This window comes from Erinaceus europaeus, chromosome 8 (assembly GCF_950295315.1).
Source record: "Erinaceus europaeus chromosome 8, mEriEur2.1, whole genome shotgun sequence".
NCBI classification, from domain to species: Eukaryota; Metazoa; Chordata; class Mammalia; order Eulipotyphla; family Erinaceidae; genus Erinaceus; species Erinaceus europaeus.
In genome coordinates this window covers 19,558,722-19,584,911 of record NC_080169.1, presented here as the reverse complement: position 1 = coordinate 19,584,911, position 26,190 = coordinate 19,558,722, and the positions used below count along the sequence as shown (strand labels likewise).

Here is a 26,190-nt window from a genome sequence, read left to right as displayed (position 1 = left end):
CCAAAAAAAAAAAAAAAAAAAGGCAAGTGAAGACATGCTTCCCATGTAACATCCAGCTGCCCCCAAAACATGTTTTTCTGTTTATGTGGACTGTATTAATCAATTTATGTATATGGAGCCATCTTTGCATCCCTAGGTGGCAAAAATTTTACTTGGTCACAACATAAAATCCTTTTAATGTCTCACTGAATCTGTTTTGCTTGGATTTTGATCAAGCCATTAGCATTTATGTTCATCAGGATTATTCTTTAAATCATATATTTTATTTTATTACTTTTAAAGTATCTTATTCATTGTATTTTAATGAGGGAGAGAGAGATACAAACAAAAAGACACAGAAACACCAGAGCATTGCTCAATTCTCACTTATAGAGGGGTGGAGGAGTAAACTTAGGAACCTAGAGTCTCAAGTATGAAAGTCTTTTGCATAACTATTATGCTGTCTCTCCAGTCCTACGTCATATTTGGCATGTAGTTTCCTTTCTTAAGTTGTGTGTCTCAGCTTTTGGTGTCAGCATAATGCTGGTTTTATAGAACATGTTAGGAAGTGTTTCCTAGTCCTCAGAATTGAAAGAGTTGGAGACTCAGTACACTATGGTTAAAGAAGCTGGCAGCTAAGTGGTGAGTATAGTGTGCAGATATCTATCAGCAAAATGAGAAATTACACCTATAACAACTATCCTATAATTTCTCCCAATAAATTGAAATGTTTTTAAAGTGAGAGAGAAAAAAGCCTGAGGGAGAGAGAGAAAGTCAACACAACAAGGAAGCTATCCCAGGGCAGTAAGAACCAGACTCAAAGCAGGGCTGAGCACATGATAAAGCAGGTATCCTCCCAGTTAACTATTTTGCTGGCCCAGTCAAAAATATCTGAATTAAGTAATCTACTAGATCAAATTTTTCAGTGCCATACCATACTTGTCTTTGCCATTTAGAAAAATTGATAAAATACAACAAAATACAGCTGTTGCAATTTGAATACCTCATAAGCATTTCTTCACTTTAACGGTACCCAGTCTAGCAAGATGAGAGTAATAGCCCTAAGTGACTGATTTCTGTTAAGAGAAAAATCCTGCATGTTCATAAAACATGGAACCATACAGAAAATGACTCTGTACCTGATACAATGTAGTCTTTCTTACAGGATTCTGTGTAATGCAACTTAGGGCATGCTTGCCCTGTTTTTCTTAACATAGCCTTACTTCGAATAGAAAAACAAAGTATGAGCAAAACATAAAGCAATCTGGTGGTGGGTGAGATCTGCTAATACATATTTTGCAGAGAGATGATATCATGTGCCTAAGATAAAAACAATCTTGTATAAAAGCATTTTCTCAACAAAAATAAATTCATAAACGGCCCTGGGAATTCTGACAAATTCATCCCTTTCTACTCCTCCCCAGATTAAGGAGAACTGTTCCAAATATGCATTGCAGCACTGCTTACTTGCTCAAGTTATACCAATTTTTAAAGAAAAATATCAAATCAACAAGATAACTTTTTCAAACAAAAAAAAGCATTAATTTCTGGGCTTGGAGTTAAAGATGTGACTTAACATTAAAAAAAAAAAAAAAAAAAACCCTCACAGAACCAGAAGGATAAAAGTGAAAGTCATATATAATAAAAGTCTATATGCAAAATGTACATAAGGGACATCTTCAACTGAACAATAAGAGCACTTCTATTTTTAAATGGGCAAAGGACTCTAATATATAGTTCTCAAAAGAACAGACATTAGTGACCAATAAGCACTTCAAAAAATGATCAGTATCACCAGTCTTTGAGAAAAAGAAACCAAGACAACAATGACATATCATTCTTGGTCTTTTGCACATTTATGTCAATAAAAGTATTATTCACAATATCTAAAAGTTAGAGACGAGTCAAATGCCCCACTGATAGATAAATGGAAAATAATGTGCACACAATGCAATGTTATTCAACCTTAAAAAGCAATGAAATAGAAAGGGAAAGGGAAAGCAAGGAAAGAAGGAATTCCGCTGTGTATTACAACCTGGATGAACTCTGAAACTCCTATGTGAAGTGAAGTAAATTGGGCACAAAAGGACAACTGTTTAATAATTCCATTTAAAAGAAGTACATAGAGTAGACTGATTAAAAATATATATAAAATAAAACAGCTATCATGGGTGGAAGATAGGGAGTGAAGGGGAGTTTTTAATGGTTACATGATATGAAATTTCTAGAGATTAAGAGGAGTAGCAACAGAACAACAGTGTGAATACCATTAACTCAGTAAACTATCAACTTAAAAACACTGAAATGGCAAACATTTTATGTTATGATTAGTTCATAACATAAAAATTTTATGTTATTTCATAACATAAAAATTCCAATAGTATTTTTAAAGCAGCAAGGTAAAGTTGAAGGCACTCTGAATGGGGACAAAAAAGTGGGGATCAGATAGAAGCACTTGTGTTCTTAGGTAAGTATTTCACCTCTAGAAATAACTATTTCCCATATTTGAAATTTTAATAGGTTATGCCATTGTTCTTTTCGGTCAAAACCGTAGAAAAATCATGTTGCTTCCACTCATATGGACAGGAATATTAAGAACCCAGTAAAGTGGGAATAGGTTTCTGACAGCCTATAAAGAAGAATGTTAATTACACAGGCAGAGAGATTAAAATAGACATACTTTTGGAAATAAGGGAATTAAAAAGATCTCCAGGAACACCGAAAGCACCCAATTAAATTTTCTTGGGACTTAATACTGGTGTTAAGAACAGACAGTTAACCAAATTCATTATGAGCCCTGTGGAATACAATATTCTTTACTATGTTTATTTTTATACCAAACACAGGAAGTTATGTTTTTTTTTTTTAAGTTATGAAGAGCTACAATTTTTATCTAAGTTGAAAGCACTTTCTCAGGTTTTATTCTAAGTGTGAGCTTCTCTTTCCATTTCACAAAGGCAAAAGTGTTATTCCTTGTCTCATCTCTCCTTTAGAAACTACATAAATACTAAGTACCGAATAGCATCAAATCCAAGATTTAAGCAGCTAACTGTTGAATTTAGACAGATTCCAAAAAAACCCAAATCATCTAGTTATATGTTAAGTAAAAATAGGGATTTACAGACATCCTTCAGTCCTCTAAAAAAATTAATGTGTTTCCCACATTCCTACAAGCATAAAAATGATTCATGATACTCATAAAGAAACACACATATACACAGACACATATGTAAACGAAAGCAGATTTTGATTCAATAAAAAAAGGAACTTTCAAGCTTCCCAGTAATGATTCTGGATGTCTTGGAAGTAGCAAAACCTCTTTGTATAAAAGGTTTAATCAGTTTATTGATGACTATAAATCAAAACTATGTCATCAAGACTCAAAGTGAGATATAGTTCAGAATACTATAGAATAATAACAGCAAATAATCTAATACTAAATTCTATAATATAGATGAATCCCAAATAATTTTAGTGATTTAAGTCAATAATAATGGAATGTATTTATATAATTCTATTTTCACTTAATTTGAAACAGATAAAACTAATCTATGCTGTCTATAAACAAGGTATAGTTAACGTTGGGAGAGGGTAAATAAAAGGGATTGAGGATACTGGTAATCTGTTTCTTGATATTTTATCTGGTTACTAAACATTCAATTCAGCTATAAAATACACTAATTACAGCACGTCTGTAATTTATTTAGAAATTTCTAAGTTGGGACCAGTCAGTGGTGCAGCTGGTTAAGTGCACATAGACTACATGCAAGGACCTTCCAAAGGACCCAGGATCAAGCCCTGCTCCCCACCTGCAGTGAGGACACTTCACAAGTGGTGAAGCAGGGCTTAAAGTCAATTTGTCTGCCTGCCTATCTGTCTGTCTGTCTGTCTGCCTGTCTCTCTCTCTCTGTTGCTCTATCTTCCCCCCACCCTCTCAATTTCTCTGTCCTATTGAATAAAATCGGAAGGAAAGAAGGAAGGGAGGGAGGGGAGAGAGGGAGAGAGGAAGGAAGGAAGGAAGGAAGGAAGGAAGGAAGGAAGGAAGGAAGGAAGGAAGGAAGGAAGGAAGGGAGGGAGGAAGGAGAGGGAGGGAGGGAGGAAGGAAGGAAGGGAGGGAAGGAGGGAGGGAGGGAAGGAGGGAGGGAGGGAGGGAGGGAGAAATCTACAAGCATAGCAGCCAGGAAGGTGACTCAGTGATTAAGCACCTGACTGGCATGTGTGTGTGAGATCCTGAGTTGGACTTCCTGCACCATGTGTTTCAGAGTTATACTCTGGTTTTCTCTCTCATTAAATAAAAAATTCTTACTGAAACCTACTGGAAACCAAGGTTTAATGCTAGTAGCAATAACACTGTGTAACTTACTGTCCTTTAACCAGTTCCTTAGTTCCCTTTATGAAACATTTCTCATATTTTGAAAAGAGGCAAACTCAAATTTAAATTGTTTTTGATTTCAATCATCAAATATTGCTAGTCACTGTGTGATTCTCACCATTACTGCGTCATTCTGACCATATTCTGTACTATTCAATCCTGTTTTAAGGTGCTAATAAAATAAATGTTTATCTAATGTGAAACATCGATAAAAAATATTTTAATCTTATGTTTTTGTTGACTATGTCGTAAGGAAAAATGTAACAAAAATAATTTGAAAAGAAATGCAATTCTAAGAAGCTAGAGTTTGGTAATAGCTTGAGCGTTGAAGCTACATTAATGAGAACATGTCACTTTTTTTGTTTGTTCGGTTGGCTGGTTATTATGGTACCAAGACCTCAGAAGACCTCACCAATATACACATCCAAACTAATTTTATTCTTTTTACTTTCCTTTTTTTATCCTTCCTTTTTTTTTTTAAACATTTCAAAGTGTGGGAAACAGGCAGAAAGAGAGAGACACCATAGCACTACTCATGAAGCTTCCCCAGTACTATGATGCTCCCACATTCCCTTACTGTGCCAGGAGTACAATCTGGTGTATGGTGAGGTGTGAGCCCTATAGAGGAAGCTGTCTTCCCCAGCCACCAAAATTTTTAAGAGCAAAAGCACTCAATGCTATTTAAACTACATCTCTAATTTATTAGCAAACCATATTAAACTACATAGCTCAAATTCTCATATATAATTATCAATTCAATGTAGAAATTTTTAAATAAAAGTAATGTTATTTTATTGGTTTACATAAAACCAGATTTTTATTGCTAATTCAAACACATCTAAACTTTTTGAATTTTCTAGAACAAATCTTTGTTGTGATATTGAATTAAATATGCACTTCTCATTAAGTATATAGACTCTTACATGTACTTTAAGAATATGAGCTTTGTAAATACAAATGAAATGACTATAATTTGATGAACAGGAACAGAGTTGACATTTAATGACATAACTAGAGTGTCTTATATAAAACATGAGTTAAACATCTCAATTCTCATATAAGTTTGATTTAATTCGTATGTTATAAAATGTATTTTACCTGGTACTTTATTCACGTAACTTAACTAGGATACAATACAATATGCTGGTTTTGTATATGTCACTTTCAATTATTGTTGCTATGACTTCTTTAGTTTCTATTTATTTCAAAAATAAATAAATACACTAAATCACAGCAAAAAGACCAGTAAGGTAATACAGAAGTTATCTTAATTGTAAAACAGCAAAACACATCCAAATAAATGTTAGCATTTTCTGATCTCATGTTTTGGGTATTTAATTAGAATATTTTTAGATGTCACTGAACATAAAAAAAAGTCATAAATGACAACATGTTTAGAATAAGGTCTACAGATTCTTAATATAAGCCTTACATAAATGTTTGTTTATCTCTATATTCAGGCTAAATAATTGTGTAAATGTTGAACTTCTGTTTTTATTTGATGGCAAATTGTACTGCCCCTAGTAATGAGAAAAGATTATGAATGAGGAATGATACATCAGTATATAACTGAGATCTAGATACATAAAATTATCAACTGGGAAACCTATGGGTCTTTTTTTATCAGATTATATGTATTCAAAATTTTAAAGTTTAAATATAATCCCACAAAAAATAATTTTAATAAATTGCTATACTTTTTAATTTTCTAGATCAATAGGAAATTTAACTAGAAAATATAAGTACCTATAAATTTAATTTTTAAAGTAACATTACAACTAGGGAAATTTTTAGCAAATTAGCTTAAAAATTAACATTTTCTAAAATTTTTATAAACATAATACAGTCTATAAAGCTACATTACTAACTAAAATAATAAAGCTCAGATAATTCTTAATCTAAATTTATAAATATTTCACCAGAATATAATTATATACACTTAAATTTTAAATCTAAACAATTAATACTTTTACCACATAAAGAATTTCGCTCTTGACCAAAAAAATGAAAATTAGCTACTAATGACTTTCTATATATCTCCTTGATTTATAAAACTAAAGCAAATGAAAGTAAAAGCTAAGAAACTATTTTTTAATGCAGTGACTAGACAGATATGAGAAACATTCTAATTCTATGAAATGTACAGACCCCTTCTCAGTTATAAATATACCTGAAATTTGTTCAAGTAGTAGATATTCTGGCTTAGATATCAATGTGCACATTTTTTTAAAAAAATCACTTTCAGTGTCTTCTCAAAATCAAAAAACAAAAATGCCTACCCTTGCAGTTTCTATTACCATATAAAACAGCAACATTTTACTATAATTCCAGCACAAATTAACTTATGGCACCAATAGCAGTTATTAGTCCTGCAAAAGAGACTCTGACCTAATACACTTCAGGTATTTTTGGTGTTTCAATAAAAAGAAATGATATAATTTCAGATTGCTTTCATAAATTTATATGACTCAAACATACTACCAAAAGACATATATGATTTTATTTTCCTTTTCTAAGAGAGTAAATGAAAATCACCATAACCACACATTTCAACAAAGTACTTACCAGAATGTGGGCAGTTTTAGAAGTTTCACATAAAGAGCTGTGCTAAAAGAGGGGATTATAGGTACAGGTAAGCAGTAAGATCCCCTGCAATCCAAAGCCGTCAGTCCTGCCTGGAAACCAAATATCTGAAACAAAAAGGAAAGATCCAAATGTTCTCAGAGACAAAAGTTTAATAAGCAGGATGAAATACGTCAGTTTCAATTTGCTCTTCAACAGCTGCACACTGAAAATTGTTCCAGAGCCTTTTCCCACTTCCCAAACATCTACATTTTCTTTTATTCAGTTCAGCATTTACCAAGCCCAAATTAAAAGGTTTAAATATACTGTATCTCACATCTCTGAAACATTATTTTTTCCTTTCTTAAGTTTCATATTTGAACATACTAATTCTCATATTTTGTTTTATTACCTGCTAAATATATATTTCCTATTAATAGCAACTGTTTGCATTTTGTATACTCTAGAAATTAACTTTAATAACTGTCAACATTTTATGATTAAAAATGTTAATTGCAAGGAAAATCTTCAAAATGTATTCTTCGATTACACACACAAAATAAAGAAAACCAACTACATCCTAAAATGTTCAGATTCCCTTCCTTTGGTGACAATAATTTTAAAGCTGATGTTTTACAACCCAAGAAATTTTGCACATGGCACTAATTATTCTTCATATGTTTACATTTAAACAGATCACACACCAAAAAAAAAAAAATTCCTAAGTCCAAATTAAAAGGTTCAAATATATAGTATATCACACTGAAATCCCTGAGCTCTATCCTTGTCTTGGAAGAAACAGTAAATGATCATATTGTATATGAAACATTATAGACAGCTAGCTATATTTCTGCCCCAGTTATTTCAGTAAAGTTTAAAAATCCCAAAGAAAATACTGGCACAAAAGAATATAATAGTTTCTGTTTTCTAACAACATGCAAAAGCTAGCTTAACTCTAACATCTTTCATTATTATTTATTCTTTGTGTTTATAAAATATGTTCCTACCTCTAAGACTGATAGACTTCTAAATTCTAAGGGGAAATACTTGAAAATTATCAATAAATTATTTAAAAAGCACAATAATTTCTTGACCATCAACTAGTAGTAGAGTTCTAAGTATAAAGCTACTTATATATTATATCAAAAAATGATTATGTGCCATCAAACTGACAATGTCAAACTATTTCTTCTCAAGTCAGTGTTCACTGAACAAAGTATTTTTTCTGAAATAAGGCATTATAATTAGTTATTTTCAGAGAAAATGGTTTCAAGGAGTTTATCTAATTTCATAATGACTATCAATGGAAAATAAGCATTAGAGTGCAGGATTTGTAAACAGGAAGCCCCAGAGGGCTCAAATTAAATACACTATAGTCCTATATGCCAACACTTAGTGGTGGTATTCTAGTCTCTCATAAAATAAATTTGATCAAGGTACATGAAACTGAAATATATAGTAATCTTTATAATTTCTATTAGTCAAATGGCAAGAAATACAGAATTGAGAAAGTTTAAACACATTTCTACCACTTCAATGATAAGCCTTAAATATCTATGCCATGTTTTTTTTTAAAATCCTTATTCTGTGCAACGTATACAAGAAATTGCTGGCACTGTACAATAAGTATTCAACATTTCCTCTGAGGAACAAGTATTTAAAGAGTTCTGAAATGTATAATTACTAATAGTTCTTAATAAAAAAACATCATTATGCAAACAATATCCAACCTTCAAATATGCCTAGAGTGTGAATAAGTGGGATGTTTTATCACATTAGACTGTGTTCAGATTCTTTTAGCCATTTTCTAATATTCAATAAAATTCCCCAAGAGCATAATTAGACAATATGATAACAGTGTGCAAACGGAAATTGGGTGTAAAGGAGATCCCCTACTGGTTGTTTGAAGAACTGCAAAGGACCTCAGGGAAATTGCCTTGCATTCTAGTACTATTTTAAAGCTTTGATTATACATAAATCTTGTACAGAGTGAGTTCTACTGTATCATTCAAGGAAAAACAAACTGTAATGAATGAGTCTATCACATCAAAATGACAAAACAACAAATGCTTGACTGTTTAAATTACAGCAATAGTAAATATCTGCAGTATCTATATAACATATACTTGTCAAAAAGCAAGATTACAAGGAAATCAAGAACAGTAAAAACAATGCTTGCACTAAGGGCATTTCTTTTCACTGGAAATTGAATTAAAGTACTGAACACCGCAAAAAAAAACTATGATTAACAGCTAATTTTTAGAATTTATGTACATAAATGGCACAGACTTATATAAACTGACTTGAAAACCATGAAAGAGGAGGTAACAGACACCTGCAGACCTGCTTCACCACTTGTGAAGCATCACCTTATAGGTGGGGAGCAGGGGCTCGAACCCAGGTCGTTATGCATAGTAATATGTGTGCTTCAAAAAATTTGAAATAGTTATTCGATTCTGAGGTCTATTCTAGAATTCTGGAGGCATGGCCATGGTCAGCTACCTAGTAGTTCTCCTGACAACCAGAAATCCAACAAAAGTGTTGTTTTCGACAGGTTATGTTGTTTTCAATGGGCTGGCTTCACGGGCAGGTCACAGACGACCAGGGACTCATGGTTGAGCTGTAGGCAGTATCTCTTTATTCATGCAGGACGCAGCACAATCTAAGACGAGCTGAGCTAAGCTAAACTCAAGGTAAAGTACTCTAAAACTCACAATGCTGTCTTTATATATACTTCCCAAGTAGGGTGGAAACAGGATGTGACATAGAGAGGGTGGAGAGAAAAGTGACTGGTGAAAATCAGGGTGTGACAAAGAAGGGATCAGGGTGTGACAAGGAGGGGGGGTGGAGCAAAAACATATCATGAAACAGTGGGGATTGAACCAATGCCCTGGAGGGAGGTGCTTGTTAACAGCGGTTATGTAAATAGAATGAAGTGGTTATGTAAATAGAATAGTGTTAAGCAGGGGGGATTTAAACCAAATGAAACAGAAGGGGTCTCATGCATACCAACACAAAAGAACATAACAATCTCATCAAACTGCATCTAAGATTACTAAAGAAACTACACAGCTAAAGATGGGTTCATGCACATGTGACCACTGGGAGGAGAACAGAAGCAAAGGAGATTGTCAGTAAGGAAGACATCATGCTTGCTAACCACCAATACCTATTAGTGTCTACACAGCAGAACTGAAAATCTCTGGGCTCTTAGTCCTTGACCTCAGGGGAATCAAGTATCAGATTGCAGAAAATACTCACCAGTGAGGAAGTCTGAACTGAAAACTGACTGAAGTTAGGCCACCTACACTAAAGGAGATTCACAGGAAAGTATATCAGCAGTAGCCGGCAAAGTGAATCCCACTACTTCAAATACACAGGGAAACAAAAAACAAAACAATTTCTACACAGCTAGTCAACAGAAGTGGGTTATATGCACCACGCTTCTAAGATATCAATAGAGTCAAATTATCTTATAGGTAATGCCACATCCCCCACTCTACTTCCCTGACAAAATGCAAATCAAAAGGAAATACAGAACTGTATTAACAGTGGCAGCCCCAAGAAAATGTACAAACATAGGAAAACTTTGCCCAAAAAAATACTAACGCTGAGGCCACAGAAAAGAATGGCTACAAAAGAACCGCAGGAATATACAGCACTGGTGGCCTTATCAGATAAAGAATTTGGAAAATTCATTTTTTAATTTAATTTCTTTATTTGGGAATTAATGGTTTACAGTTGACAGCAAAACAATAGTTTATACATGTGTTATATTTTTCAGTTTTCCACATAACAATTCAACCCCCACAAGGTCCTCTGTCATCATGGTCCAGGACCAAAGCCCCCCCCCCCCCCACACACACACACACACACACACTACAGTGTCTTTTACTTTGGTGCAATACACTAACTCCTGTGCAAGTTCTGCTTTGTGCTTTCCTTTCTGATGTTGTCAACTACTGTCTATGAGTGAGATCATCCCATATTCATCTTTCTGTTTCTGACTTATCTCAGGTAACATTTCTTCAAGCTCCATCCAAGATGGGCTCAAAACCGTGAAATCACCATTTTTAACAGCTGAGTAGTATTCCATTGTGTATATATACCACAACTTACTCAGCCACTTATCTGTTGTTGGACACCTGGGTTGCTTCCAGGTTTTGGGTATTACAAATTATGCTGCTATGAACATAGGTATACATAAATCTTTTTAGATGGGTGTGTTGGGTTCCTTAGTATATAACGCCAGGAGAGGAATTGCAGGGTCTTAGGTTAGGTCTACTTCTACCCTTCTGAGAGTTCTATAAAATGTTATCCACAGGGGTTGGACCAACTGATATTCCCACCAACAGTACAGGAGGGTTTCTTTGTCCTCCACAACTTCTCCAGCATTTGCTGCTGCTACCTTTTCTGATATATGACATTTTCACAGGAGTTAAGTGGTAGATCATTGTTGTCTTTCTTTGCATTTCTCTGACAGTCAGTGACTTGGAGCATTTTTTCATATGTTTGTTGCCTTTCTGAATCTCTCCTATGGATAATATTCTGTTTATATCCTCTCCCTACTTTTGGATGGGGTCATTTGCTTCCTTGTTGTGAGTTTGGTGAGCTCATTATATATTTTAGTTAGCCCTTCGTCTGATATATGGCATGTAAAGATCTTCTCCCATTCTGTGGGAGGTTTCTTTGTCTGGGTGGTGGTTTCTTGGAAAACTCATTTTAAATTTAAGGACAATTTAAGAATCTCAATTTAAGACAGAGAAACATTCAGGATTTGAACAATTCTGTCAGTAAGGCAATAGTAAAATACAAAAAATCCAAGCAATCTACAGGGTATGAAAAATACTTTGTGTACCAGAATCCAATGACACATCTTGGAAGTATAGTCAAGTTCAAGTCTAGTCTCCACCACACTAGAAGCTTCTGTTCTATGGTGTGGTGTCTTTCCCCATCTCTCTGACACTATTTCTGTCTCTCTACTTAGAAAAAAATAATAAAATTAAATTAAATAGATAACCCTGTGTAGTGAAATCCCAACAGTGACAAAAATATAAAATTTAAAAAAAAGCAAACTGGAATAAAAAATGTTATTCTATAATTTACAGGGTGATTTAGCTACCTTATGTTCTATGTATACTTTAAATACCATTCCTATATCTTAGCTTTGTTTGATGCCATATTCACATTCACATTAGCAGAATAAAGACTTGATACATTTTTTTTTTTTTTAGTTGCCATCAGGGTTATCACTGGGACTCTGTACAGGCAGTACAAATCCACAACTGCTGGCAGTGGTTCTTTATATTTTATTTTTCTTTCTACTTTATTTATTTATTTATTTACTGCCTCTAGGGTTATTGCCGGGGCTCAGTGCCTGCACCACGAATCCACTGCTCCTGGAGGCGATTTTTTCCCTTTTGTTACCCTGGTTGTTTTACCATTGTTGTGGTAATTATTATTGTTGTTATTGATGTCGTTGTTGGGTAGGACAGAGAGAAATGGAGAGAGAAGGGGATGACAGAGAGGGGGAGAGAAAGACAGACACTTGCAGACCTGCTTCACCGCCTATGAAGTGCCCCCCTCCTGCAAGGTGGGGGGCCAGGGGCTCTAACCCAGATCCTTATGCTGGTCCTTGCACTTTGCACCATGTGGGCTTAACCCACTGCACAATCCCCCCCGTTTCAAGGGAGAGGGTAGGATACGTAACCCTGGTGGTAGGAACTGTATGGGATTGTACCCCTCTCGTCCTATGGTCTTGCTGATATTATTTTGTAAATAAATTTTAAAAATTAGTAAAGTCATAGGCCCCTTGTAATATACCTAAAACAGACTTCCTAGCTCCTTCCAACATGAAGGCCCATAGTTTCATCTGCTCTATTCTTACCTTTATGTTCCCGATCATTAAATAATTTGTTCTACTTTATATCTTACTGCTTTTCAATCACCAAGTTGCTGATGTTGTTATCATCATGACAACCTGACTTCCCTGGGCAGACGACCTCACCAATGTGTCCTAGACCCTCACCTCCCCAGAGTCTTATCCCATTAGAGAAAGATACAAACAGGCCAGGGGTATGGATTGACCTGCCAATGCCCATGTCCAGCATAGAAGCAGTTACAGAAGCCAGACATTTCATCTTCTGTAACCCATAAAGAATTTTAGTCCATACTACCGGAGGAATAAAGAATAGGGGACCTTCCAGTGAAGGAAATTGGATAGGAAGCTCTAATGGTGGGAACTGTAACCCTTTTACCCCACAATCTTGTCAATCATTATTAATCACTAAAAAAAAAATCCCACCGTGGGATAATTGCACATACCAATGTGCCAGCTCCAAAAAAATAAATAAATAAAAAGGGGCAGGAGATTTTTATAAACATCTAATAAAAATATATTCTATTTTGCATAGTTTTAAAACATTCAAGATTTTAATGACATAGTGAACACACAACACCATATTGGTTTCAAATGTGCAACAGGAGTGTGTATATGTGTATATGTGTGTGTGTGTGTATATATATATATATATATATATATATGTATATATATGTATATATGTATGTATATATATATATATATTGCAAAATAATCACAAGTTTATTCAACATCCATCACCATATTTTGATACAATTATCTTTTCTCTTGTGATAAGGACATTCAGGAAATAATTTTCCTGGAAGCTCTCAAGTATTAGTACAGTATTGACTACAGTCAGGGCTGGGAATTGGAGCAATCAGTAACGTGACCAAGTTAACGTGTTTAGATCCAGGTTCAAGATCCTGGTTCCCACCTGTATGTGTGTGTGTGGGGGGGAGACACTTCACAAGCAGTGGAGCAGGGTTCAAGTGTCTCTCCTCTCCTCTCTCCTCTCCTCCCCTCTCCTTCTCTCTCTCTAAAAAATAAAAACTATCAGGCCAGGTGGTAGTACAGAGTTAAGCGCACATGGCACAAAATGCAAGGATCAGCTTAAGGAACCTGGGATTGCTTCACAAGCAGTGAAGTGCAGGTGTCTATCTTTCTCTCCCCATCTCTGTCTTCCCCTCCTCTCTCAATTTCTCTCTGCCCCACCCAACAACAACAAAAGCAAAAGCAATAATAATAGTAACAAGGGCCACAAAAATGGGGGAGGGGAATGGCTTCCAGGAGCAGTGGATTTGTCGTTTTTAACTTCCTTACCAACTCTAAAGCCTCAACTCCCATACCCCACACTTCACTTCACCTCACAATCCTTCTCAGAACAACACCAAGAAGATCCATGAACTTGGAAACAAAATGAAATTTAACATCTTAAATATACCTGGATTTAAACTCATGTCAGGTCAACAAAATAGATCAGCTGTGATGGTGTCTGCTTTGCAATGCACTTGCACCTCACTAGGGAAAGATTCAGGGTTATGGTGTCTCTCCCATCCTCCTATCTCTGCCTGAGAAGTGGAACGCCATCAACAATAAAAAGACGCAGCATTTTTATTGTCCAAATACACATATATTTTACAATTTTATAACAGCAAACTAAAAAGAAGGAGTCTATATTTGGAGTCCTCTTATTTTCAAATTTATATGACATTCAGTACATTTTCAGCACTCATTCATGAATTCAATCTTGTACTATTACAGCCTTTACCATAAAACAGGATTTGATAATCATACATGTTGTTTCTAATTATTTATCTGTGTTTACTCAGCAAAAAAAGATGAATTTAACAACTATGTTTACCATGCCCCCCCCCAAAATAAATAAGATATGGAATAGTCAAGGAAACCCTCCAATAATTATCTTTCCAAATCTGGTTTAAAGTGATAAAGTTCTCTTTGCAGTAAAAAATGAACATGATTTCATCAGGCAGTGAACTTTTTTAATCCCTGTCTAAAATGAATGTTTCCTCCAAAAAAATTTTTAAAGTCCTGAGTATTTTAAAGCTTTTCTTAAAAATGCTTAGTGTTCTTTTATAGTACTTATAAATACTATCGCCAATATATGAATTCTTCAAAATATATAATTACTACTATATTACAAACCTAAAACTATATTAATCCGCGACAATTGCAAAAAAATCTTTAAAACAGACATTTTATTTATTTTAATGAATATATCTACCTTATTTAAATCTGATTTAATAGCATAAAACATATTAATTCTATGAAATTACAACTCAAAAAAAAAAAAAAGGTTTAGTTGCTTCTCCCACCAAATATAGATCAGAAAATTCACTTCACATACCTTAAGGTAGCAGTGTGCATAGCAATAATGGAGAAGATTATCAGAAGGCTGAGTAAGATTGCTGACCACATGCACCAAATGTTCAGCATACATCGGCACAGAATGCTCCAGATTAATTTTATCCACTACTATCTGAATGGATGGCAAAGGTCGAAGGGACTGGAAGCTTGTAGTATTTGTGAAGTTACTCGAGTTCTGGAAAATAATAATGTTCAATTTGGATTTCTGGAGCACAACAGGGACTGATGTGTAATGCCCTCTAAATGAGGCTTCCAAGAGGAATTTCTGTTATTTTTGTGGTGCCAGAGTCTCACAGACGCGCAAGTCCACTGACCTCAGGGACAATGTATACATTCCTTTTAATTTCAGATATAGACAGATGGAGACATACTACTGTACTGAAGCAAGATAAAGAACCTAACATTGGTGAACTACCTGCTGGCACCAAGCTGGCATATTTTAGAGTGGTATCAAATCAGTCTAGTAATGATGCTCCTGTATGGACCGATCAAACCCAAACATAAATACCTTCTACATATTTTAAGCAGGTCCTTAGCTGAACAAAATGTACATTGAAAACTTTTCACTGTCCACTTAGATAAAGTTTTTGTTTTGTTTTGTTTCAGTCAGCTGGAAGTGTCATTAAGTGTCTCAACAAAGTTTTGGTTTTTTTTTTTGCTTGTTTGTTTTAGGTGCAGTGGATAAACCCAAGAACCTCATACATATAAAGTAATGGCATTTTAATATCAATCATTACAAATAAAATCATATGTGGCCCAGATCTAGCCTTTTTTTATCTTCTTTACATTATTCACATTTTTATGACTAAGTAGACTATTCCTGAAATCTTGAACGGTTCTGAGAATATGAAAAAGGCTGCAGGACAGGAAAACTTGATATCCACATCATATCTACTAATAATGCACATGATAAGGACTCAAACTTCCAATAATCACAAGACAAGATTGGCATTTTTATTATCCCATAACTTTTCTAAGCTTATAGTAAATATAAATGAATCTCAAAATCATCAGAGAATGAAACCAGATTAGCTAATAATCTTTTCCTGTCCTAAAACTTACTCTAACTTTAAAAGACCATACATTTGTTCCTCCACAAGGAACAGTAATATCAGTATGTCCTTCCACTCAGAGATTAGTGAAAATATGTGGAGGAGGATTTTGATCACTTTGTTTTGTCTGGCTTACATTATCACAAGAGTTGGGGGGTAGTATTGGCATTTAGTAGTCATTGGATAACGATAGTTAATATTACATAATATTTATCCAGCCCAAACAGTTCCATCACTGAGAAATAATGTAACTGATAGTCACTAAGTAGAAGATACAAATTAACTTTTCTGACTCAATTTTTAAAAAATATTTTTTATATTTATTTATTTCCTTTTGTTGCCCTTGTTTTATTGTTGTAGTTATTATTGTTGTTATTGATGTCGTCGTTGTTGGATACGACAGAGAAATGGAGAGGAGGGGAAGACAGAGAGGGGGAGAGAAGACAGACACCTGCAGACTTGCTTCACCGCCTGAGAAGTGACTCCCCTGCAGGTGGGGAGCCGGGGGCTCAAACCGGGCTCCTTACACCTGTCCTTGTGCTTCGTGCCATGTGCGCTTAACCCACTGTGCTACCGCCCAGCTCCCCTGACTCAATTTTTGAGCAATTAATTAACCTTTTATTCCCCCAACAACCTACAGAACCTCACACCTGCTCATTTCTATTTTCCCTGGTAGATTTTATTCTTTTTACAAAAATAAAGAGAGTAAGAGGGGAAAGAAACCACACCAGCATCACTCATTGAGCTTCCCCTAGTGTCGTATATGGTAGTATCTTGCATGATGTTCCATAGAGACCCAGGAACTCAATCCCAGGTCCCCACACATGACAAAGAATATGGTCGATGAGGTGACCTATCTCCCAGCCCTAATACACAATTTTTAGAAGGCTTTACTCTGTATTACTAAGAAACACAAGAGAATGCACAAATTTAAAGACGTCAACAAATTTTATACCTCTAACTGCAATGCATTTCAAGTTCCTTGAAGGCTGTTCTATGTCCCACCCTAGACAACACTGAATCTGCAACAAAGGTACTTAGTAGTCTCACTTTAATCATCAGGCATTCATTTTTGTCTACTTTTGGATTTCCTATACATGGACTCATACAGTGTATAATCATGAATGGCTATTTTCAAGCAACGTAACACATGTGAAAAGCATTATCAGTTACTCGTTCTGGGTTAGCAATTCAATCATTTTGCATTATCTGTCTAATAATACTCCTTAAACTCAATTTTCTGGTTATAAATAGCCACATTATTATAACTTTGATTAGCATTTTAACGGTAACTTTTCTTGTTCTCCACCTCCTTTCATCAATCAGTTTCAAAATTTCATTTGGTTCTGTTTTACTGAAAGGAATAGGGGGGTTTGAAATGTTCCACCATTTGTACCTTTTTTGAAATTATTAATCACAGTTCCTTTAAAGATCATGTTTCATTTTGATATCTGTTCATGTTCTCCACTGGAAATACCCAGGGATGATTAATCATAACAATTAATCATAGTTAAATTTGTTCAGTTTCATCATGAATAAGGATGTAAGAAGCTACTTTTCTGTTTAATCACACTTCAATTATATCATAGGAACACAAAGTAGAATATATGAGAAAACAAGTGGTAAATGGCAAAATATACCTTTTCTCCCATAATAACAGGAAGCAAATGATCCAGCAAGTTGAATTCAGCCATCAGAATTGTGCAGGTACATTTGAGGAGAGTAATACTTGTCTGTCGAGTGGGAATATATTCCTCCAAAGAAGCCACTTCATCATAATTCAGTACTGTTTCAGTTTCATTTTTTATATCTAGAAATGATGAAAATTTAATGAATTACCCAAAAGTAATTTTCTTTTTTTTTCACATTTTATTTATTTTACTTTAATGAACGAGAGAGAGAGAGAGAGAGAGAGTTACAGAGAGCAACATATAGACAGACCAAACATTGCTCAGTTCTGGCTTATAATGGACAAGGGATTAAAACTGGGACATCGAAGCCTCAGGTATATTGTCTCCCTTACCCATACTTACCCACTCTTTTTTAATTTAATTTTTTATTTATAAAAAGGAAACATTGACTAAACCATAGGATAAGAGGGGTACAACTTCACACAATTCCTACCACCAGAGTTCTGTATCCCATCCCCTCCCGATAGCTTTTCTATTCTTTAACCTCTGGGATTATGGACCCAAGGTTATAGTGGGATGCAGAAGGTTGAAAGTCTGGCTTCTGTAATTGCTTCCCCGCTGAACATGGGTGTTGACAGGTTGATCCATATTCCCAGCCTGTCTCTCTCTTTCCCTATTGGGGAAGGGCTCTGGGGAAGCGGAGCTCCAGGACACATTGGTGTGATTGTCTGTCCAGGAAACTCTGGTCAACATCATGTTAGCATCTGGAACCTGGTGGTTGAAAATTGAGTTAACATACAAAGCCAAACAAATTGTTGACCAATCACAGACCTAAAGGCTGGAGTAGTGCAGATGAAGAGTTAGGGGGCCCTCCATTTTGTAGATAGCTAGTAGGCATATTTTAGTTATATTCCAAAGGGCCTGTGACTATATTCGTTTTTTTGTGGGGTCTCTTTTTTTTTTTCTTTTTTGACCTCAGCCTGAAATCTGATATGCAGGCAGATCCTAGTTATTGTCTGGGGAGATGATGTCATGGCTGGAAGAAGGACCAGAAACCTGGGTCAGGGAAGAGAGTAGCTCCCAAATATGGGAAAGATGTATAAATATTGTTGACTATAAACCCCATTGATTTGATGTGATCTGGGGCCCATATTTAGCTTAGGAGCCTATGTGACCTCTGCATCCCTGTAGATCTGAGCTCACATTCTGTGGTCATGAGTAGGAGCATTCCAAGCTGCCCCAATATCAGAAACCATCTTCCTCAGGTGTAGCATAGAGTATATTGTCCAGCCTCCCTTCAGAGGATGGAACATTCTCTACTATTGTTGATCCAAGTTGAGGGCAAAGTCCTAATTTTCTTAAGTGAAGAGTGGATTCGTTCCCCAAATTGTATTTATTGATTTACTTTCCCTTCAATGCTTAATTAGGGAAACAGTGATACAGAACAGTTGTCACATGGGTACAATCTCTCATCATTCCATGATAGATATCTGAGAGCTGATTCCACCACAAACTTGGGTTCTTGTACATCACACTGTATGGAGTCTCCAGTGCCCATTCAACACCCTTATCCCCAGAGTCTCCCCACATCTTTGGCCATGCAACCACAGCCCCATATTTTACTTTTGTTCTCTACAATGAAGCAGTTTTAAGACTATGTGTTACCAGAGGCAGAGCCAAGATAGTGACTTGGAAAAAAAATACCTGGAGTGAGCTATGCAAGGAGGCTGCTTCAAACCTGGGAAGTTTAGCCACCAGGTTCCAGATGCTACCATGATGCCAGCCTGACTTCCCTGGGCAGACGACCAGAGTATATGTCTTGAAGCACTGCCTCCCCAGATACCTGTCCCACTAGGGAAAGAGAAAAATAGGCTGGGAGTATGGATCGACCTGCCAATGCTCATGTTCAGCGGTGAAGCAATTACAGAAGCAAGAACTTCCACTTTCTGTACCTCACAATGATCCTGAGTTCATACTCCCAGAGGGATAAAGAATAGGGAAGCTATCAAGGGAGATGACAGGATACGAGTTCTGGGGGTGGGAATTGTGTGGAACTACATCCCTCTTATCTTAGTCAATATTTCCATTTTATGAATAAAAAATAGACTGTTTTACCATAAACAAATGTAAATTACAGAACTCTAGAATATAAATCTAAGTTTTTACCATAAATTTTGTTTATCCATAGCCTATGTTTACAGATCTCATCACTGTAAGGTAGTAGAGAGGAATGTTAACGGGTGGGGAGTACAATATCCTGCATGGGGGTGGGGAGAGATGGTACTTTGGTGATGGAGGAAGTGTACCAACACATTTGGAGAGGTGTGAAATTATGCCTTTTAGACAACATAATTATAACATCTACTCAATTAAAAATGAGTCTTTCATTATGAACTATTTTAAATAGACTTTTTACGTTAAAAACACTGTTACACGATAAATGGTGTTGGAAAAAAATGGGTTGAAACAGGACCTAGTGGGGGTTGTATTGTTATATGGGAAACTGGGGAATGTTATGAATGTACAAACTATTGTACTTACTGTTGAATGTGAAACATTAATTCCCCAATTAAAAAAAAAAATCAGAGTCAAAAAAAAAAAAAGAATGAAACTGAACCAGTATATTTCACCAAACACAAAAGTAAATTCCAAATAGATAAACCCCACCAATGTGTCCTGGAGCTCTGCTTCCCCAGAGCCCTTCCTCAATAGGGAAAGAGAGAGACAGGCTGGGAATATGGATCAACCTATCAACGCCCATGTTCAGTGGGGAAGCAATTACAGATGCCAGACCTTCAACCTTCTGCATCCCACTATGACCTTGGGTCCATACTCCCAGAGGATTAAAGAAAAGGAAAGCTATCAGAGGAGGGGATGGGACACAGAGCTCTGGTGGTGGGAATTGTGTGAAGTTGTACCCCTCTTATCCTATGGTTTAGTCAATGTTTCCTTTTTATAAATAAACACAAAAAGCAAAAAAAACTTGACAAGTGCCAAAGCAGGCCTCAGCGGTAGTATGCATGTTCTGTATTTTATAAAAAACAAATAGAATGTTATATATGATCAACTAATGCTCTAATCAAGCTCTGTCACTCTCATTAAAAAGTCTTCAGTACAGAAAGCTGAAAAACACATTCTTTTCGAGTCCACACGGGACATTCTCAAGGACAGATCATATGTTCAACAACAAAGATAGTGTCAATAAATTCAAGAGCATTGAAATCATCCCAAGGATATTCTCAGACCACAGTGAAATTAAACTAACATTTAACAACAAACAGAAAAGTAGTAAATGGCCCAAAATGTGGAGAAATAAAGGAAGAAACTAAAATGCTTCTAGAATCAAATGAAAATGAAGACACAAGCTATCAAAATAGTTGGGACACAGCTATGGCAATACTAAGAGGGAAATTCAAAGCCATGCAGGCACACATTAGAAAACAAGGAAAAGAATGAAAAGCCTGACTCAGAAGAGCAAAGGGACCTAGGCAAGCAGAATGAGTGAAGCCATTAAAATCAGGGCAGAAATAAATAATACCAAAAATAAAAGAATCATAAAAGATCAATGCAGCTAAGTGTCAGTTCTTCACAATGGTAAACAAAACTTAAACTCTTTACAAAGACAAATAAAACAAAGATGTTAATCGAATTTCCTAAAATAATCAAGGATTAGCATTTAAACCATGTAATGACTCCACAGGCTGAGTTCTTTCCTATTCTATAAGCCTTCTTCGTATTATTATGCCCTACTCCAGAGTACTGTCACATTAATACCAGTCTTGCATTTTATGAAACTATAACACACTTATCATACCACACTGAAAAAATACAATAACATTTGTAAATAGATTTTTTTTACAGTTAAGAATTACATTTTCTTGATGTTAAGTGTGCATGAATAGGCATCATTTCTCATGCCTATTTCTTAAAATCCACTGAAGTGAGAAAAGTCTTATTACACAAGTATATACTGGAACCAAGTATAAAAACAGGGGGATAGGAGGTGGCTCCACAGTTGTGGGTATGTCTTGCATGCCACAAGACCCTGAGTTCAACCATGAAGGCAATAAAAAAGTCCATGACAGAGATTTACTCATACATGTACATGTGCATTCTTTCATGTCTTTACTCTCAAAAAATGTGAAAATCAAATATAAATGCTGCCAAAGAGTGACTCAGCAGGTGGTTAATCTAGCAGAACACATACACTGCCATGCACAGGGAGCGGGGTGGAGCCCCAGGGGAACATATGCCAGAACCTGCCGGAGAGAAGCCTCATGAGTGGTGTGGTGCTGTAGTGTCTCCCCTTCTTTCTCATCCCATCTCTCACCTACTCTGGGGGGAAAGAAGGAAAGAATGGTAGCCAGAAGCAAAGGAGTGCTACAGGCATCAAACCCTACAATACTCTACAGACCAAAAAAGAAAAAAAAAAAGTGGAGGGGAGGGGCAATAAAGTGTTTTTAAAAGAATGCCCTAATCTGGCCCTCTTCCATGATTTTCATAAATTCATTCTATAAATTAACAAGTGCATACATAAAAGTCAGATAGGTAAACTATATTAAGTTAGCAGAACATATTTTATTAAGCTTTATAATTGTTCAAATCAATAGGAAAAAGGTTCAAAATTAAGGCAAAACAAACCTGGTTTTAGTGAAGTATATGGCTCATATTCATGCTCCAAGGCACAAACAATCATTTTCATAATTCTATGTACTGCACTGCTATCCAAGTGAAAATCAAGAGGGCCTATAACAAGGTTTTTGGTAGACTTCTCCTCAACTATTCCCAAATCATCAGTTTTTCCTGGAGAAAAGTCTTGTTGATTTGGAGAGCCTACAAAAAGATTTTATATTATTAATTATTAATATTGTAAGTATCAGTTAGTTACAATGAATACATGTTTAACAATACTCTTCTCTAATCCCCTTAGCTCATAGTAAAATGGGTATTTTTAATAATCAGGTATGTTTAATCAGCTGAAAACACAGAAATTCATGGATTCCTATCTGAAGATGAAAGATATTATTGAAATTAAATGCCTCAAATTCAATTATTTCTACCTTCTATTTAATAACATAAAAACATCGTAAGATAGAAATGATGTGGAGGGAACCAGGTTGTTGGTGAGAGCACACTGCAGAGAACATTCACAAGGAGGTAAGAAATTGTACTTATTGTAAAATGTACCATACAGGGAGGTGGGTGGTAAGTAATGCAGCAGGTTAAGCACATGTGGCACAAAGCACAAGGATTAGCGAAGGATCTTGTTTCAAGCTCCTGGCTCCCCACCTGCAAGGGAGTCGCTTCACAGGCAGTGAAGCAGGTCTACAGGTGTCTTTCTCTCCCCCTCTCTGTCTTCCCCTCCTCTCTTGATTTCTTTCTTTCCTATCCTAACAACGACAACATCATTAACAACAATAACTACAACAATAATAAAATAATAAAAAAAACAATAATAATAAATAATAATAAAAAAACAAGGACAAGAAAAAGGGAAAATAAATAAATATGAAATTTTTTTTTAATTTACCATATAATGACTGTATGGTAAAGCATTATCCCCTGCAATGAAAATTACTTTTAAAAATATCATCCTCAGATAGTTATTCTTGAAAATCTAACTTGTGCCTGCCAATTCCATACACAATACAATTATACAGAGTGGGAAGTAAACTCAGGAAACGTCTGATGTTTTACTAATAATTTATTTTAGAAGTCTCCCTAAAAAATTAGATTGCTTCAAATTTCCTGTTCAGGGTATACTAACATTTCTATAATGACCACAAGAGTGAACAACAGCTATTACTTGCTTTGAATTTTTTATATAAAGAAATCACTATCGCTAAGTTTCATGGTATGGAATAAAAGTCTAAGTTCATGCCTATAATTTAAACAGAAAACTATGCTATTTAAAAAAGCTTTGCTCGGGGGCTGGGTGGTAGCACAGCAGGTTAAGCGTATATGGCACAAAATGCAAAGGTCCACGTAAAGATCCTGGTTCGAGCCCCCAGTTCCCCAACTGCAAGGGGTCACTTCGCAAGCGGTGAAGCAGATCTGCAGGTGTCTTATCTTTCTCTCCTCCTGTCTTACCCTTCTCTCTCGATTTCTCTGTCCTATCCAACAACAGCTATGACAACAATAACAATAACAACTACAACAAGCACAACAATGGCAACAAAATGGGAAAAATAGCCTTCAGGAGCAGTGGATTCGTAGTGCAAGCACCGAGCCCCAGAGATAACCCTGGAGGCAAAAAAACAAACTTTGCTCTACTTTTCAACATTTCTCCATATCTAGTAAATACATGCCTTGGAGTTTAATTTTAATGCTTAAGTCTGTTATTTTTAAAAAATAAACTATTAATAAAGCTACTTTCTGTATTCCAACAGAAATAGAAATTAAGGTTTTTCTGTCTTTAATTCCTTTAGAAGCTAGGAATACCCAATTCAACACAAAAATTCTGTTATCTACACCTTCAAATGAGTCTCTCAAAAATACAATTCCTTTTCTTCAAAGAAGTATAATCCTTAGTCTCAGTATTATTAATAAAATATAACTTAATATGTCAATAAAATGACCACTTACTTTAGCAACACATGAACTACATACAAAGTTGGGGGGGTCACAAATAGCTCACCCAGAAAAAGGACACACTTTGCATTATGTGAGGATCAGGGTTGGAATCCCTAACTACCTCATAGGAGCACCTACACACGGAGGATTCACTATCAGTAGAGTAGTGCTGTACTGTCAGTCTTCTCATCTGTCTCTCTCTCCCTTTTCCCTCCTGTTATCTTCTACCCAAAAGAATAAAGTCTGACAAGGAGCAAAGGAATCATGCAGATACGGAGCCCCAGCAATAGAGCAATAGCCAAAAAAAAAAATAAATAATATATATATATATATATCAACATATATTAAATCTCATTAGAACTTAGGGCATATTAGTATATCATCCACCAAGGAGGGGGGAAACTATAGCTAAACCAGGTATTTCTAGAATTATTGATCAAACTGAGAGATCTAGAATGACGATATTGTTGCAAATGACAATATAAATATAGCATGGAAAAGTGCTATTTTGAGCCCTACAATGCCTATTAAGCTTGTAGATAAATGACACTTTATAAGACAACTCTTCTTGTAAACATAAGGCTATACCTGAAACAAAATCTTATAGGCCATATTTATTTTCCAGACATTGCAACTTGACTCTAATGGTGTGTCTGAAATGTATAAATATGATGGGTTTTAGCTATGTATCTTCAGCAAGGTGCTTTTATATAGCCATCCTCAATATGTTTTGTCACTACAGTCCCCAGAATGTTTAGTGACTCTTAACAGTGAAGACATTACTTAGCTAGTGTAATAAAGCAAAGGAACTTGTACATATTATGAGGATAGTCAAAGGTAGAGGAATCTACCCCTTCTAGATTTTTAAATATTTATTTTGTTTATAACATAGGAGAGAGAATGTGTGTTTCACGTAAGAAAGAGAAATGTCGGGAAATTATGAGGATGTGGCTGAGCTTGGCAGGGCTTGACCTGAGGAGTGCGTCTATCCTGTCAGTCTCTCTCTCTCTACCAAGAGGTTGAACAAGGAGGGACAGAAGTAACCACAAAGGTTTGCCTCATCTTATCAGACTCCCTAAGTCTCAAACACCCTGCATTCCTGATACTATGGCCATTAGATAAAAAGAAAGGGGGAGATGTGAGGAGCCTCACAAAGCACCCTGCATTCCTGATACTATGGCCATTAGATAAAAAGAAAGGGGGAGATGTGAGGAGCCTCACAAAGCACCCTGCATTCCTGATACTATGGCCTATCTACATAATCTTGTTTTGTCTGAAAGATCCCTACCCATTCCATTCCTTTGATCTATCTTCTTTCTACCCTCGAGACCCTCCCTGCCTGCAGGGTAATATTAATCCTACGAGTTAAAACCCTCTCAACAGTTGCTATGGAAGTTCCTACCTTTCCAGCCTCATTTTGCCTTTCCCTGCTCCTTTCCTGGCCATTTTCTGACTTGCCACATCCAAGTAGGCCATTTAAAAGGCCTTGGCTCTGTGATCAATAAAGGCATTGCATTGTCTTGCCACCATGTGTTTGGTTCCTGAGTCATCTTCCTCACGTCACTGAGTGAGTAGCAGCCCAGGCTGGCTCTGGTCAAGTTCTCGCCAACCCAGAGAGTGCGTGCCCAGGAAGAGGCACCCCCACGCTAGCCCAGCAGAGAAAGAGAAACCAGAGCACCACTCCGGTACATGTGGTGATGGGGTTTGAACCAGGAACCTCAGTCAACAAGTCTAATGCTCTTCAAGTTGATCTATTTCCCCAGCAGCCCACTACTT

General features: G+C 35.9%; 1 protein-coding gene across 1 annotated transcript in view; it reads right to left on the bottom strand.

Annotated features, from left to right (window-relative positions):
* VPS13B (vacuolar protein sorting 13 homolog B) overlaps window positions 1-26,190 on the bottom strand; it is a 634,327-nt gene that overhangs the window by 557,530 nt on the left and 50,607 nt on the right. Inside the window, exons 12-15 of the mRNA XM_060195774.1 lie at window positions 22,483-22,674; window positions 17,851-18,020; window positions 15,139-15,333; window positions 6,917-7,041 (exon numbers count right to left, since the gene is read on the bottom strand). Coding sequence (XP_060051757.1) covers window positions 6,917-7,041; window positions 15,139-15,333; window positions 17,851-18,020; window positions 22,483-22,674 — 682 coding nt within the window. The remainder of the gene's footprint in view (window positions 1-6,916; window positions 7,042-15,138; window positions 15,334-17,850; window positions 18,021-22,482; window positions 22,675-26,190) is intronic.